The sequence below is a fragment of the Rana temporaria genome, chromosome 10, assembly GCF_905171775.1.
Source record: "Rana temporaria chromosome 10, aRanTem1.1, whole genome shotgun sequence".
Lineage (NCBI taxonomy): Eukaryota > Metazoa > Chordata > Amphibia > Anura > Ranidae > Rana > Rana temporaria.
Genome location: NC_053498.1, coordinates 140504195 through 140521355, shown reverse-complemented (window position 1 = coordinate 140521355; position 17161 = coordinate 140504195). Strand labels below are relative to the sequence as shown.

Genomic DNA, 17161 nt, shown 5'->3' with positions numbered 1-17161 from the left:
TGACTCGACTCAGGTGCCCCCATAGCAAGCTGCTTGCTGTGGGGGCACTCAATTGGATGGGAGGGCCCAGGAGCGCCGGCGGGGGACCCAAGAATAGGAGGATCGGGGCTGCCCTGTGCAAATCAATTACACAGAGCTGGCAAGTAGAACATGTTATTTTTCTTTTGTTAAAAACAAACAAGACTTTAGTATTACTTTAATTACTTCACAGCCCCCTCTAACCATTACAAAGCAGGGAGAGCATGGACAAATTTTTTTAAGTAAAAAGCACTTCAATGCAAGGAACCTTTTTAAGTCATGCTATGTTATTGGGAACATGTAACAAATATAATGTAGGCGTTATCCCAATTTAGCTGCAAAAGTGGAAATACACATTAAATCTAAAGCACTGTTGGCTCTCTCACCAATGAGGGTCACAGGAACACCGAAATCCAGCGCAGAGATCGCCGTCCATTTTCCAGTTCCTTTCTGCCCGGCTGTGTCCTGGATTTTGGGCAGCAAGTGGGTGCCATCGGCGTCCTTGAATCTTAGGATGTCAGCGGTGATCTCAATGAGGAAGGAGTCCAGCTCAGACTTGTTCCACTCTTCAAATGTCTGAATTACAAAAAATAAAAAACAAGAATGTGAGTTAGGCTCCATTCACATCTATGCGACAAAACGCCCGACGCCGGACGCCTCTGCCGCTAGAGGGGAGAATTCCCATTGCTGTCTATGGAGATGGTTCACATCTCATAGACGCCGAACGCCTGTAAAAAAGTCCCGGACCCTTTTTTTCAGGCGACATTGGCGTTCGCCCATTGACAGCAATGGGAATGCTTTGTAAAAAAAAAAAAAAAAAAGTTTCACACTCCCGGCAAAATACGCTGCGTACGCCGTACGCCGTTGTCGCATAGATGTGAATGGAGCCTAAGTCATCTGGACTCTCAGAAGTGAAAAAGGTAGAGACTCTGATGGCTGGTGGGGGGAGGGGCTCACCTTTGCCATTTCATCTTGATCCAAGTTTGGGATGTCCTTCATCAGTTGATAAGCCTCACAGATCAGCTGCATGTCGCCATATTCTATACCATTGTGCACCATCTTCACAAAGTGTCCAGCTCCTTCATCACCCACCTGCACACAAAGACAAATACGTTTAAAAAAGGAGTGGGGGAGGGTGTATATTTTAAAAGCACTCTGAAAAAAAATAAAAAAATAAAAATCTGTTTCTTCCTGGTAAATGACAGTGCAGGAAGGACGGTTATCTGCATCTCAGCACAACAGAGGGCTGGATTTACTAAAGGCAAATAGACTGAGCACTCTGCAAGTGCAGCGACTCCAGAGTAGAGCAAATGAGGGGGAAGCTCCCATGGAATTCCATCATCCAATCAAGTGCAAGCAAAACACTTTATTTTTTTTCCTTGTATGCAATTGGGTATTCTTTGCAAAGCAAAGCTTCACCTCATTTCCCAGGCTCTGCAGTCTTATCAACCCACCTATAGTACCTCAAATGCTTCATATTCCTTAGATATAGATTTATAAAAAAGGATCTAAAATATGTGGTCTTCAAATTATTATTATTATTGCTTAAAGCAGGAGTCTCCAAACTGTGGCCTTTTATTTGCTTTTATCTGGCCATTGGGGCAATATTTCATCCACTGACACAATTCCCCCCCCCCGCAAAGGGGCACAATTCACCCCCCCCCCACACACGGACACCCACAAAAGGAGCACAATACCACCACCCCCCGCAAAAGGGGCACAACCCTCCCCCCCCCACTGACACCCACAAAGGGACACACTCCCCCCCTCCGCAAAGGGACACACTCCCCCCCTCCGCAAAGGGACACACTCCCCCCCTCCGCAAAGGGACACACTCCCCCCCTCCGCAAAGGGACACCCACAAAAGGAGCACAATTCCCCCCCCCAAAGGGGCACAACCCCCCCCCCCCCGCTGACACCCACAAAGGGACACAATCCCCCCCTCCTACGCTGACACCCACAAAAGGAGCACAATTCCCCCCCCCCCCCCAAAGGGACACAACCCTCTCCCCCACGCCGACAAAAGGAGCACAATTCCCACCCCCCCAAAAAGGAGCACAATCCCCCCCCCCCCCAGCTGACACCCACAAAGGAGCACAAATTTGCCCGTTTACATTCACGTGGTAAAGAGTCACCGTCAAATACTCTTTGCCCATATCAGAGTTGCAGTGTGTCACACTGACAGGCCCCTACCAGCGTTCGCCATGCCGTGCGCCCCTGCGGCGGGCTTGTTATCCTGATCACGTCATATGATGTCCAATCAGGATAACAGAACCACTTTGCAGATGTCATATTGCTATATGGCGGGCGGCAAGTGGTTAACAGCTGCACAGCTCTGTAATTCAAAACACCCTCTTTAGCTGGATGACTATATATTGTAAAGGGGCTGTGCAAATGTTTGGCGCTATATAGATCCTGTCCAATACCAGCACTGAAGTGAATTTCTATGGTCAGAGCGGATCTCATACCTCCGGCAAATGGCATTTAGCTCATCATACCTCAATGTTAATGGCTTGGCTGATTTTATATATATATATATAATGACCAAAAGAGCATTAATCTCCCTAGTGGGGGCACAAACAGCAATAAATACACGACAGGTGTTGCACTCCATCCAAAACTAACAAAAATAAGTTTCGCCTTTAGTTATACCATCTCTATAAATCAGGTTCTGGAGATGCACATTTCAACACTGGGCTCTTATGTCTAGGAATTAATAACGTTAAGTCTCTGCTGTCCGTGCAGCACTGTACACAGAACTCTGCCCACAGATACACCCGGACACATCACCGTGTCCTGGCAACAAGGGTCTGCATAATACAAACGCATGTTTCTGAATACACACCCAATCACAGCATGGCTCGTTCCCAACCTTGGCGGCTATGCTCTGGAAGATGTCTTTGATAGCAGGCCTGATGAAAATACAAAGAAATCCAATAACTTTATTACAAAAAAGAGGATTTGATAAGAAGCCTGAAAAACTCTAAGCACTATTCTGTTCTCAAGTTGCATTAGTTAGTTCAAAACCAATAATGCTGTGCTAGTGATCATAAATGTATCCAACCACTAAGTGCCGGTTCACACTGGGGCAACACGACTTCCAGCGTGACTTTACAAGGCAACTTGGAGACAACTTAAAGTGGTAGTAAAGTCTTTACTACCACTTTGACCTACAGGTAAGCCTATAATAAGGCTTACCTGTAGGTATAAAGAATATCTCCTAAACCTATACGGTTTAGGAGATATTCCTCCCGCAATGCGCCGCTGATTGTAGCGGCGCATGCGCAGCGGGGATCCTCGGCTAAAGGGCCGGCAGCCGCCCGACCTTGCCAGAATTAAATCTCCCGCACGCATGCGCGGGAGTGACGACATCGCCGCTCCAGCCAATCACAGCGATGGAGCGGCGATACCCAGAAGACACGCCGAGGCAAGATGACATCCCAGGTAAGTTCTCTACACCTTGTTTTAAGGTAAGTATTTTATAATGAGCTAGTATACTAACTAATAGTATACCAACTCAATATGAATTTTGCCTTACAGGTGTAAAAAAAAAAAAAAGTAAAAAAAAAAAGTTGCGGGTATACAACCGCTTTAAGCGCGACCTGAACGGTCCCGCCCGTGTGAAAGGGGCCTTAACAGGACTACACTTTTTCCCGGGCCATCTCCTGCCCTGGTATTTTATTCCTGTGGGAGTGTATAGATCAGTCCAGAGCTTCATTTGCATCCTCTCCTCGGCTATACAGAGGGGCTGAAGAGTCTTTCTATACCGTGGCCCTTGATGGGCACCCTACAACGTTTTTATTCTGCAAGTGCAACAAATATGCTTTTTATTTTGTGTCCTGCACAAAAACCTAGAGTCTTTTTTTATCCTACTGGCCAACTATGTTTTTATAACCTTGTAAAATCCTAAAATTTAGCTTAGTACTCCTTTTACAAAAGTGCCAATGTTGAGAAGATAAAAAAAAAGTAACATTAAGAAGGTTTGTGTTTTGGACTTCAGAGCATTGCACCCACGATCTGTGCGTCACAGAGGTGATGCACAGGCTCTTGAAAAAGCTTTCTTCCAGCCTCAGATCCGTACAGGGGTACAGACCTGGAGGAAGTGCCACTCGCTCTACAACTCCCATGTTTGGAATGTGTAAAAAACAAAACAAACAAACAAACAAACACACACACACACACACACACACACACACACACACACTTCCCCTGGAAAATGCAGCCTGCAAATCAGGTGGAGGAAGGGGTATCGTTAATGGGGTATGCAACCAATTTTTTATATTGCTAATGTGGGTGCAATATAAAACCTGTTATAAAGGGTGGCCTTATATGACATATAGCACTGAAGTGTGTCAAAATGAACATGTGTGCATCATTGGTGTGCGCAGCCTATTGCATTACGGTGTGCACCCCCAGAGCACAAACATACATGTATGTATATCAACAGAGCAGTGTACAGAGTCAGTAGGCGGTGTCAGTTTATCAAATTATTTTTTACAAAATGTTTTGATTCCCCCCCCCCCCCCAATTAGGAGCCCTATTATGGGGCTTTTCTGAAATATTAAGGATCTAAACAGACACCAAATATCTCACTTTTGAGACAGAAAAATAAACGGAGGAGAGAGATTCCCCCAGTCTATTTCTCTGCAGCAAACAAACAGTTTACTATGTTTCAGATAAGAATGAAGACAGGAGCAATCAATGCACATCACTCACTGTGTTCATTTAGAATAGGAAGGCTGGTTAATGAAATATTTACCAGCCTCTTCCCCACAAATGAGGAGGGAAGCTGGCAGCACTGCAGAGGGGAATTGGCACTACACGGGGTGATTAGGGTGTGCCCAGGCACATTCTGTATGCCCATGGCGTACATGGTTCAAGCAGCACTTAAGGTTGGCCATAGACTGTTTGAATCTTGTATGGGCAGGCGGAATGTACCAAGTTGATCGACCAAGCAATCAATTTGGGTACAAACAGCCTGCCAAATTTTACATGCGATTATCGCTACCAGTAGTAATCACCGTCTTCTTCCAGTGGGGATGGCTTCTCCTTCCGAGAGAATACATTGGATTGGCAGGAAGGATTCCCCTGTCAACACTGTCTGTGTTAATGGGGGAAAATGTAATTACTTAACTGTAACCCGTGGTTGCAGGAAATAAATTTGCTCTGTGTATGGCCTGCTTAGGCCAGATGCATACCAATGCTAGAATTCCATCCACAATGCAGCCACAAACACTGCTACCTGTGCAAGATCCGAGAACAGAACGCAGATCGTACCAAGCTTCCTTGTCTCCTCCAGGCATCAAAGAGGGCCCATATCTTGCGCCATCTTCCCCACCACTAACTCCGCTGCCAACGAATAGGATCCCCTTTGGCCTCAGTTCTTTACATCGCCTCTGGAAAAAAAAATTAACAACATTTATACGAGATAGAGATAGAGGCTTTAAAATGTATAGGGGGGGGGGACAGCACAGGTAGAGCCGGTTCACACAGGGGCGGCACGACTTCGGGGGCGACTCGGCCAGGCGACATGAAGACGACATCTAAGGCGACTTGCAAAATGACTTCTGTATAGAAGTCAATGCAGGTCGCCCCGAGTTGCCCCCGAAGTCGTACAAGAACCTTTTTCTAAGTCGGAGCGACTTGCGTCGCTCCTATTAGAATGGTTCTATTCACTAGAATGGGACGCGACTTGTCAGGCGGCTGCGTCGCCTGACGAGTCGCCCCAGTGTGAACCGGATCTTACAGTACAATACAAAAAAGGTACAGGAGGGCCCTGCTCATTAAAAAAACAAAACTGATTTTTTTTTTATTGTTAATACAAGGGACAGAGCGTTTGTCAGGCTATTTCATGGGTCTTCTGAAACTTACAGTAGTGTCTCGGTATTCAGAGTTCCCACCATCGATGATGATGTCACCGGGTGACAGTAATGGAACCTGCAAAAAAAAATAAAAAAAATAATACAAGCTCAGAACACCATGATTTATTTTTTTTTGCCCGGCAGAAACAAAATACACAAAAGTAATGAGTCAGAAGACAATTATTGGAAGCTGGCATCATGTCAATTCATATTAAACCAATGTCAACATGCGGCAGGCGGGATCAGGGTGCAGCCCAACAATACAAAAAAGGAGGCCGTGTACATAAGGAGTAATGTTTGTGTTGATTAATATTTTGGTTCCAAATTAAATGTGTTCAGTCAAAAACGACAAACATGTACCTCTGGGGTACTGGTCACAATTGTATAAAGAAACCTGGAAATATTTCAGCCTCCAATAGCACAAAATAGAGGACCACATACAAAAAGTGCATATAGCCGCTGCATGCTAAATGTTAAATACACCACCTTATATCTCAGATCTTTTACTACCGCTTTAAGAGCCCTTTCACACTGATTTGCTGCAAAAAACGCCTTTAGCGTGATTTCCCCGTTTTTAGGGCGCTAGCGGTAAAATTAACGGAACGCTGCGGGCGTTTTAACAGAGTTTTTCAAGCGTTATTGAAGCATGTGCAATTTCAGTTGTAGATGCTCTTTTTTGCTTGCACGTTTACATTTTTGGGAGATCATGTGACATTTCTACAGCTCAGAGCGGATTATAGGCACTATTCAGGCATTTTTACAGCGCTTTCAATGGAAAGGGGCGTTTTTTTTTCAGCGCCCAAAAGCTGCTCCAAAGATGCTGCTTGCAGGACTTTTCTCAACTCCCCGCCAGCGCAATGCCTCAGTGTGAAAGGGTCCATTGAGAGTGTTTTAATAGCGCTATTTTTAACGCTAAAACGCTGTAAAAACGATCCAGGGTGAAAGGAGTGAAAGCATTCTCCAAATTTGATATATTTAATAGAGTTAAAAAAACAAAGAATAAAACCACACACACACACACACACACACACAAACAAATCCTGACCTAAAGCAGTGAAAAATTGCCTGCAAATTGCAAGAGATGTGGGTTGTATACAATACGAGGGCGCTAAACAATATGTAGATAAAGATGGATTGCGCAGCAGCCGTCTCGCTCGCGTTGCAATTCTGATCAGCGTGCGTTTCACCGCCTTGAAATGCGGAAACCCGGAAGTGGCCGACGGTAAACACGTGCCCGGGATGCGCCTCGACGTACGTTTCGTCGTGATGACGTCGTCAGGAAGCGAGACGGCTGTTACACAATCTGCTACTATATGTGGATTCTCTTCAGTTCCCGAGGCAAGCAAGAGGCCATTCGGCTTGCTGTTTTTACTTATTATTTTTAATTAAAAAAACGGAATTATGCTATGATCCTGCTTCTTCCCATTTTTTTTTTTCCTGATAAACTGCGAGGCAAAAGTGATTCCCAGGCTTATCCCATTGTAAGAAAAGAAATGGCTGCACATCCAGGAATTCCGATTGCCTTTTATTGTTCAAAGTGATAACACCAAAGACACCAACACGCGACGCGTTTCACACAAACATCTTGTGCTTAATCAGCGTAATTCCTTGATGTGCAGCCATTTCTTTTCTTACAAGTTTCCCACGGAGGCGGGCCAGGGGTGGCACTCTACAAGACATTCCACCTCAGGTTATCATCATACACCTGGAGCAGCGGAAAGTAAATGCTACATGAATCATCTGCCCTTACCCAAGATGGCCACAGCCAGAAACGCCCAGAAGTGTTTTTTTTTATTATTTCTCAGCAAAATAAAGGATTGAGACATGGATGGATGGGAGGAGTTTTCCCTTGAACATAAAAAAAATGAATTAAAATAGCGTTTTTTTTCGTTTGTGGTGCTCAGATGCAGTGTAGTTCCACTTTAAACCTGTAGGGCCCAGGCTGTCGCTGTTCTAATCCACCCAAGAAGCAACCAATTTATTAGCTGTCCTCTCCAGAACCTGTGAAGGCGACGGAGACTTTCAAAAGACGACTTACCAGGCTCTGGATGAAATCGTCGACGGCCTGGCCCGCTTTCACCAACATCATCACCCGGCGCGGCTTCTTCAGCTTGCTCACCATCTCCTGCAGCGAATGGGCTCCGACAACCTTGGTGCCTTTCGCTTCATTGGCCAGAAACTCGTCCACTTTGGACACCGTCCGGTTAAATGCGCAGACCTGGAGAGGACAGGGAAAGCTGTGGTTAAAAAGGGGTCAGAAAACGACCTGATCCTAAAAGGGGTCAGAAAACAACCTGATCCTAAAAGGGGTCAGAAAACAACCTGATCCTAAAAGGGGTCAGAAAACAACCTGATCCTAAAAGGGGTCAGAAAACAACCTGATCCTAAAAGGGGTCAGAAAACAACCTGATCCTAAAAGGGGTCAGAAAACAACCTGATCCTAAAAGGGGTCAGAAAACAACCTGATCCTAAAAGGGGTCAGAAAACAACCTGATCCTAAAGTAAAACAAAAGCTGACAAAAAAAAACAAAAAAACGCAAGCAGGCCGGCCCTTTATTGTAGAAGAGACAAGTAAATGTCTCTTCTGCAATAAAATACACCTACCTGCCTGTTCACAATCCACTGTATAAAACGCATGCACGTGTGGTGGGATGACTGAACTTCTGTCCATACCCGGGAGCAACATCATCCGTTGAGGGACCTCATGGGCATCAGACCATTGGAACCAAGGTAAGGCCCCTTTCACACTGGGGCAGGAGGTGCGCTGACGGTATAGCGGCGCTATACCATCGGAATTGCCGGCAGTATTCGGCCGCTATCAGTGCGGTTTTAAAGTGGAGGTTCACCCAAAAAAAAATGTTTTTAACATTACATTTAGGCGAGTTATGATAATGACATTAGGCTGTTTTTTTTAAATCCTTGCCGTACATACCGTTTATATATAGATTATAGGTTCACTGCGGCTTCCGGGTATAATCTGCGGGACTGGGCGTTCCCAATTGATTGACATGCTTCCGACCGGCGCATACAGCGCGTCACGAGTTGCCAAAAGAAGCCGAACGTCGGTGCGCAGGCGCCGTATAGAGCCGACTCGCAGTCCGGCTTCTTTCGGCAACTCGTGGCGCGCTGTATGCGCCGGTCGGAAGCATTTCAATCAATTAGGAACGCCCAGTCCCGCAGATTATACCTGGAAGCCGCGGTGAACATATAATATATATATATATATATATATATATATAAACGGTATGTACGGCAAGGATTTAAAAAAAACAAAAAAACAGCGTAATGTAATTATAACTCGCCTGAACGTAATGTTAAAAACTTTTTTTTGGGGTGAACCCCCGCTAGAGGCCGAAAAATGACCAGTTACACTTACCGGTAGCTGGATTTCTACGATGTCTTACAGGACGGCACGCTGAGAGTAGACTGGCCACCTGACAGGAAACACAATCAAAAAAGAGGTTAAAAGGCCCCACCCTTCCCATGTGCCTCAGTTTGTAGATAAGTAACCGCTATTAGAACACGGTCCTAGGACCTAATAAAAAAAAAAAAATAACTCCGAATAGCAGTAAATAACAGGGAGGGAAGTAGGCCTGCCGTCCTGTAAGACATCGTAGAAATCCAGCTACCGGTAAGTGTAACTGGTCATTTCTCCCTCGTCTTCCAGGACGGCACGCTGAGAGAAAAGCAAGCAATCTTTGGGCCTACCTTAGGGCGGGACCACCGTCTGTAAGACCTTCCTACCAAACATCAGATCTTGCGGTGACAGCAGTTCGACTCTGTAATGTCTGACGAACGTATTCTGGCTTGACCAGGTCGCCGCTTTACATATTTGTTCTATGGAAGCTCCTGCTCTTTCTGCCCAGGAGGCTGCCAGTGATCGGGTGGAATGGGCCTTGATAACAGGAACTGGTCTACCCGCTAAGGTGTAGGATAAAGAAATAGCCTGCCTGATCCATCTGGATATAGAAGCTTTTGTTGCCTGCTGACCCTTTTTCTGACCAGAAAAATTAACCAAAAGATGAGGGGAATTCCTAAACTCACTTACCCTCTCTAAATAAATCAAAAGACAACGTCTTACGTCCAAGCAATGAAAAGTAGCCTCCTTCTCATTCTTGGGATCTGCGCAAAACGAAGGGAGGACTACCTCCTGGGATCTGTGGAACTTAGTTGCCACTTTGGGCAGGTACATAGGATCCTGACTCAGTACCACCCTGTCTTCAAAAACCCGAAGAAAGGGTTCCTTAATGGAAAAAGCATGCATGTCTCCAACTCTTTTGGCAGACGTGATAGCCAACAAAAAAGTAAATTTAAAGGAAAGTAATTTAATTGGAATACTATCTATAGGTTCGAATGGTGCCTTAGATAGCTGATTCAAGACTAGGGAGAGGTCCCAAGGGGGAACTCTAGAGACTTTTATAGGGGAAAGTCTGTCCCTGGCTGTCAGAAACCTCCTAATAAGAGGATCCCCAGAAAGGCTCCTGTCCAAAAAATAGGACAAGGCCGTAACTTGGACTCTCAAGGTCTTAGTGGCTAAGCCTAGTTCCACCCCATCCTGGAGGAAATCCAGGATGACGGGGATGTCAGGGTAGGAGATCTGTTTCGCGGAGCACCAGCGCGAAAAGACCCCCCAGATTCTTGCATAGATGAGTCTGGTGACTTTCTTGCGACTAGCCAACAGGGTTCCTATCACCTTTTCCGAACAGCCTCTCTGCTGCAGGTTCCACCTCTCAAGAGCCATGCCGTCAGGCTGAAGAATTCTGGGTTCGGATGAGAGACCGGCCCCTGCCGCAGAAGACCCGCCCGGGGAGGGAGAGGAAGCGGGGGAGCTAGAGCCCAATGTTTCAGGGTGGGGAACCAGGACCTCTTGGGCCACCAAGGAGCGATTAAAATCAGGTTGGTGTCTGAGGCGTTCAATTTTTGCAGAACCCTTGGGATGAGATTCAAGGGAGGAAAGGCGTAGGCCAACCGGAATCTCCAGGGTTGAGCCAACGCATCCACCCCCAGTGAACCCTGCTCTCGGGAGAGGGAAAAGAACCTGCTCACCTTTTTGTTCCCCTTGCACGCAAAGAGGTCTACTTCTGGGCGACCGAGCTGTTGGCAAATCCAGCTGAAGGTCTCCGGGCATAATTCCCATTCCCCCTGAAGGATGGGCTGGCGGCTCAGAAAATCGGCCTCCAGATTGAGGGTCCCTCTTATATGGACCGCTAGAAGAGAGGGCACCCTCTGTTCTACCCAACTTAGGATCCTCAGGGAGAGGGCTAGGAGAGAGTGTGACCTGGTGCCCCCCTGCCGGTTGAGAAAGGCGATCGTAGTCGCGTTGTCGGAGAGGACTAGGACCTCTCGGCCCTGAATTCTCTCCTCGAAGGCTTCCAGAGCCTCCCCAACCGCCAATAACTCCCGGTAGTTGGAAGAAGCCCGCCTTTGCTGGGGATTCCAAGAACCCTGGGCTCGAAGTTCCTCCGTATGGGCTCCCCACCCCCAGCTGCTGGCATCTGTAGTGACTTTGATCGGGTTGACCTGACTCCACAGACGACCCTTTAAAAGGTTCTGGGGCAATAGCCACCATTGTAAGGTGTCTTTTACTGGAACCGGGATACTGACCCTGGTATCCAACGTCTCTTCCGTTCCCCCCCAAGATGAGAGAAGGAAGGCCTGCAGGGGCCTTGAGTGGAGTTGTGCCCAAGGAACTGCCGGGATGCACGAAGTCATCCGTCCCAACAACCTCATGATTTCTCTGAAAGAGGAATCTACAGCCGCCACTAGGGACCTGACCGCTGTCATAAGACCCTGTGCTTTGTCTTGGGATAAGACAAGCTTCCTTTCTAGGGAGTCTATAAGAAAACCTAGGTACATCTTCCTTTGTTCTGGAAGGAGAGAAGACTTCTCCCTGTTCACGATCCAACCAAGGGATTCCAGGGTGGTTATGACAGTGGCCAGGTCCAGAAGGAGCTGATCCCGACTCAGGTTGAAGAGCAAAAGGTCGTCCAAGTAAGGGACGAGGGAGATCCCCTTTAAATGTAGAAAAGCCATCACCTCTGCCAGGACCTTCGTAAACACCCTCGGACTGGAAGCCAGTCCGAAGGGGAGGGCCGAGAACTGCCAGTGCTGAACTCCTTGGGCAGAGGTGAGGGCGAATCTGAGGAATCTCTGGTGATCCGGACAAATAGGAACGTGAAGGTAAGCATCCCTCAAGTCTATTGTCACCATGAACACGCCTTCTAACAAGAGGCCCCTGAGACTGTACACATTCTCCATACGAAATTTTTTGTATTGAAGATGAACATTTAGGGGTCTGAGATTGATGATCAATCTGAATTTCCCGAGTGGTTTGGGAACGACAAAAATATGGGAGTATACTCCCTGGCCCTCTTGATTTGGAGGGACTGGGACTATGACTCCCTGTTCGGCCAGGCTGGCAACGTTCTGGGAAAGTCCAGCGGCTTTGCGAGGATCGCTTGGTAGGTGTGTGAGGAGAAAAATGGGGGGAGGAAACTGGCGGAATTCTAGCCTGTAACCTTCCCTGATGATCTGAAGGACGTGAGGACTCCTGGTTATCTCCTCCCAAGCGGGAAGGAACCTGGAGAGCCTGCCCCCTACCCTCTCGTCACTTGGGATCCTTTTCACCAGGCTTGGGGCTGGAAAAAAGGATCCCACTCTTTGGCTTATCCTTTCCAAACCCCCAGCGCCTGCCGGGTGCCGATTTCTTCCCTGGGGGGGGGGGGGGGTTTTCCTCTGGTTGGGACGAAAAAACTTCCCCCTATTTGCTCTAGGTTTGGAGGGAAATTTATTTCCTTTTTCAGAGGATCTCGCTAGGGCCTGATCTAATGCGGTGCCGAACAGGAGGGAACCCTCAAACGGAATCGCACACAAGCGGTTTTTTGACGCAAGGTCGCCCCTCCAAGTTTTCAGCCAGACAGCTCTCCTAGAAGCATTAATAAGTGCTCCAGTCTTGGCTGAAGCGCGAACCGTCTCAATAGCTGCGTCTGCCAAATAGGCTACCGCACTGCCGATCACCTGGAGGGACTCTTGAGTTTCTCTAGACTTGGAAGAACTTGCTAGATGATCTAACAGCCTGGAAGTCCAAGCGGCAGTGTTCCTTGCGACGCATGCTGAAGCTAACGCAGGACCCAAAGCGGCTGCATTGGCTTCCCAGGCTCTACGGAGGGAGGTATCAGCACGCCTATCCATGGCATCCCTTAAACTCCCTGCATCCTCAAAAGAGAGATCGGATTGTCTAGAGACCTGAGCTAAAGATGCGTCAAGACGAGGAACTTTAAAAAAGGTATCCTCCACCTCATCTTTAAAGGGGCAGCGGCGTTTCCAGGTCTTAAACTTGGGAAGTTTCTTTTCTGGCTCAGCCCATTCCCTCCGGATAATATCCTTGAGGGATTGATGCACTGGGATAGTCTTAGACTGAGGCTTAATTAAACCCAAATACATCCTGTCCTGGGCTGAAACCTGCTCCGCTGGATGTTGGATCTGCTCAGAGGCGTAAATGGCTGCGAGAAGACCCTCCATATCATCTGCGGAAAATATATATTTCCCAGACCTGGCATCCTCGTCCTCTTCCTCCGCCTGGCTTTCCACCAGGCCCTCTTCTTGAAGAGTGACCTCAGAATCCTCGGAGTCAGAGGAAGGAGCCTTCCTAGTTCGCTGGCGGGAACCCAGCCGCGCAGAAGTGGATCCCTCCTGAGACGACGGACCAGGTACAGGGGGATCAGACTCCCTACTTTTCAAGGAAGATTTAAAATCCTTGAGAGTGGCGAGCATTTCTGACTGCACAGAGAGAAAATCCTTCATGATTTGCGAGGTCTCTTTCCCAGCTAGTTTAAGGATACACTTGGAGCAAAAGGGTTTGCTATAGTCTGTCGGGAGCTTGTCATTACAATTCCCACATTTCTTAATTTTTTTAAGGGGTTTAGTAGATCTACTGGCTTCCCCCTGGGCAGAAGGGTCCTCTCCTAAAACATAATGTAAAATAGAAAGGCCCATTAGCAACATACTCTCACAGCTGAGGTTCTACAACAAGAGGGGGGGGGGGGGGGGACTCACCCCGGGTGGACTCCTCAGCAGCCAGGTCTGTCAGACGGTCCTCCATGATGAGGGTGCCCGGCCCTTCTCTCTCCCCGGCTGCGTGTTGCTCTGCCTCTGCTGTGCTCTGCAGCGAAATGTGGCATCCGTCGGTGGAGGCCGCCATCTTGTAGGGGCGGAGTGACGTCACGCCGTCGGACGGCGTGCGCGTCATCAATACGCGCCCAGCAAGTGACGGCGCCGCTCGGAGCGGCGCCCAGCCCAGCCGACACCACGCTGCAGAGGGGAAGTCTCCCTGTAAGGTAGGAGGGAAGACGGGGGGGGGAGAGAGGTACGGCCGCCTCAGAGCACTAGGGAAGCCCTGCTAGCTAGGAGGCTCTGGCGTCCAGGGAGGCACTCTTCTTAGTTAGCACTTTCAGCCTCCCTAGACCATAAAGAAGGGATACCCCCCCGGGAAAGTGCTAGCACCTTGACCGGACCTAAAAGCACCCAGTACCTGTGGTCTAGACTCCGGGGGGGGGACCACCAGCCCCAGGCCTTAGGTCAGCTTGAAAATAAAAAACTGTTTCGCTGTAGGGGAAACACAATCAGAAACTGAGGCACATGGGAAGGGTGGGGCCTTTTAACCTCTTTTTTGATTGTGTTTCCTGTCAGGTGGCCAGTCTACTCTCAGCGTGCCGTCCTGGAAGACGAGGGAGAAAGGGTTGATACCGCCCGCAATGCGCCTCTGCAGAAGCGCATTACTACGGTTTCCCATTGCTTTCAATGGGAAGGAGCGGTAAACACACCGCTCCTTCACCGCTCCAAAGATGCTGCTAGCAGGACTTTTGGAGTGGTCCTGCTAGGGCACCGCTCCAGTGTGAAAGCCCTGGGGGGCTTTCACACAGACTGCAGGGCAGGAGTTTTTCAGGCAGTATTTAGGTGCCATTTTTAGCGCTAAAACGCCTGAAAAACTCCTCCGTGTGAAAGGGGTCCAAGTATTTTTGCCTTTAGTTCCACTCAGGTACAACAATGTATTTATTGAGAAGCAGCACAAGCATTTAAATCTTCCCCCCTGATATTACCCATCATTCCTCTGTACAGCAGTAATAAGATTGGGAGAGGGAAGGCGGCACCAAGAGTCAGTTGAGACTTAGGGCCCTTTCACACGGGCGGCCCGTTCAGGTCCGCCTGCCAGTTTTTTTAGGCGGACCTGAACGGGCGCTCCGTGCTCCTCTATAGAGCCGCGGATGTCAGCGATGACATGCCCGCTGACATCCGACCCGCCAAAGTGTGACGGAGGAAAAACCTAATTTTCCATCCGTCTGGCGGGTCGGGTGAACACGGACACACGGTCCATGTTCACCCGATCCCCTCATAGGGGAGAGCGGAGAAAAGACAGGGCGGTCCCTGCACAGTGTGTGGGGACCGCCCTGGCATCCGCCGGCTCAGCGGGGATCAACGGAGCGATCCCCGCTGAGCAAGCGGAGGTTCACGGGGCGGATCATTACTTATCCACCCCGTGCGAAAGGGGCTTTTGGCTGCATTCACACTACGGAGTTTTGAATCGCGGGCAGATTTGCCACAAATCTACCCGCGATTTAACAGCTCCGACGTGTAAAATGCGGGACTCGCGTCTGCCGCAAATCGCTGTGCGGGTCTGCCGCGATTGTTGAGTGGCAATCCACGTTGCACGAAGCATGTCGCTCAAAAAAAAAAAAAAAAGTAGGAGCTACTTTGGGGCGACACGATGTGGATTGCAGCGCGACTTGTTGCAGAAAACCCGCACTGCGGTTTGCGGTGTCACTCACAAGTATGGCATCGAGTCCCGCGATTTGTCACACATCCGCGCTGTGAAATCGCGATAATAATTAAAAAAAAAAAACCCATAGCTTTACAATCACTTTAATGTACTGTAGGCAAAAATGCGCATCGTTTTGTAATTCTCCAGAGTTCAGCTTTAACTGCAATACAGAAAAGTCAGGTCACCAAGCTGGCACAGCTGTGTAAATCTGAGGACTGTATGGACAGGCAGAACAATTCCCACTAATTCGGGGTACTTTGTCGCAGTAAGTGGGCTTAGCACTAGAGGGGCCAGATTCACAAAGAGATACGATGGTGTATCTACAGATACACCGTCCTATCTCTGACTTACACTGGTCCTATCTATGCGCCTGATTCATAGAATCAGATACGCATAGATAGGGCTAAGATCTGACAGTGTTACACTGTCGGATCTATTTTTAAATTTAAACATGGCGCCGGGGGCGTTCCCGCTGATTAACGATAAATAATATGTAAATCAGCGAGATACGCAAATTCACGAACGTACGCGGACCCGACGCAGTCTTCTTACGACGTTTCCGTAGCGGCGTACCCGTCGTATACTTACCCCCTTCTTTTATCAGGCGCAGCCAATGTTAAGTATAGCCGGCGTTCCCGCAGTCGAATTTGAATTTTTTAACGTCGTTTGCGTAAGTCGTTCTCGAATACGGACGGACGTCGTTTACGCAAGCGTCAAAACCACTGACGTCCTAGCGACGTCAGTGGGAGCAATGCACGCCGGGAAATTTCGCGGACGGCGCCTGCGCATTTAAAATCGGCGCGGGAACGCGCCTGATTTAAATAGTACACTCCCCTAGCCGCGGAATTTGAATTCCGCCGGGGGAGTTAGGATCCGCCGTCGCAAGTTTGGAGGTAAGTGGTTTGTGAATTAGCCACTTGCCTCCTAAACTTGCGGGAGCGGATCTTAATTCAAGTAGATCGAGCGGATCTATAGATCCGCTGCGCTACGTGAATCTGGCCCTATGACCATATAGTGTGACCAAACCCCCGTATTTTTGAATATGTTCAGGTGTTTTTAACTAGCCTTGCAGGATAAATGTCATTTTTGCATGTGTGCACTATAATGCGTTTTGTACTGTCTTTGGTCTTATAGCAGCACCGTCTTAGATGTATAGCATTTTTAGGGTGTGCCCCCCCAAGTATATTTTTGCAATTCCCATATATGTCTTCTACGTTTGTTTTTAGCAGTTCAGGTTCGGTGTGTTTGTGAAATTTACAGTTGCTTCATTTTGAAGGTTTGCTGCCGAACAAGGAAGCAAAATGAAACATTAAAAGTATTACATCATATCAGAGCGCTGAGCCAACGCGCCTTACATCACCACTTACCACAAATCCGTGGTCGTTCATATTAAGGATCAGGTTCTGGCCCATAACAGCCAATCCGATGAGAGCGATGTCAGCCCTGTGGGGGGGGAGAAGAAGAA

At 48.2% G+C, this 17161-nt stretch overlaps 1 protein-coding gene across 1 annotated transcript in view; it reads right to left on the bottom strand.

Annotated features, from left to right (window-relative positions):
* The window catches only part of PGD (phosphogluconate dehydrogenase), a 47793-nt gene that overhangs the window by 15840 nt on the left and 14792 nt on the right, over positions 1-17161 (bottom strand). The window contains exons 2-8 of the mRNA XM_040326426.1: positions 17064-17139; positions 7918-8097; positions 5890-5955; positions 5296-5414; positions 2864-2930; positions 976-1110; positions 405-594 (exon numbers count right to left, since the gene is read on the bottom strand). Of these exons, the coding sequence (XP_040182360.1) occupies positions 405-594; positions 976-1110; positions 2864-2930; positions 5296-5414; positions 5890-5955; positions 7918-8097; positions 17064-17139 (833 nt within the window). The remainder of the gene's footprint in view (positions 1-404; positions 595-975; positions 1111-2863; positions 2931-5295; positions 5415-5889; positions 5956-7917; positions 8098-17063; positions 17140-17161) is intronic.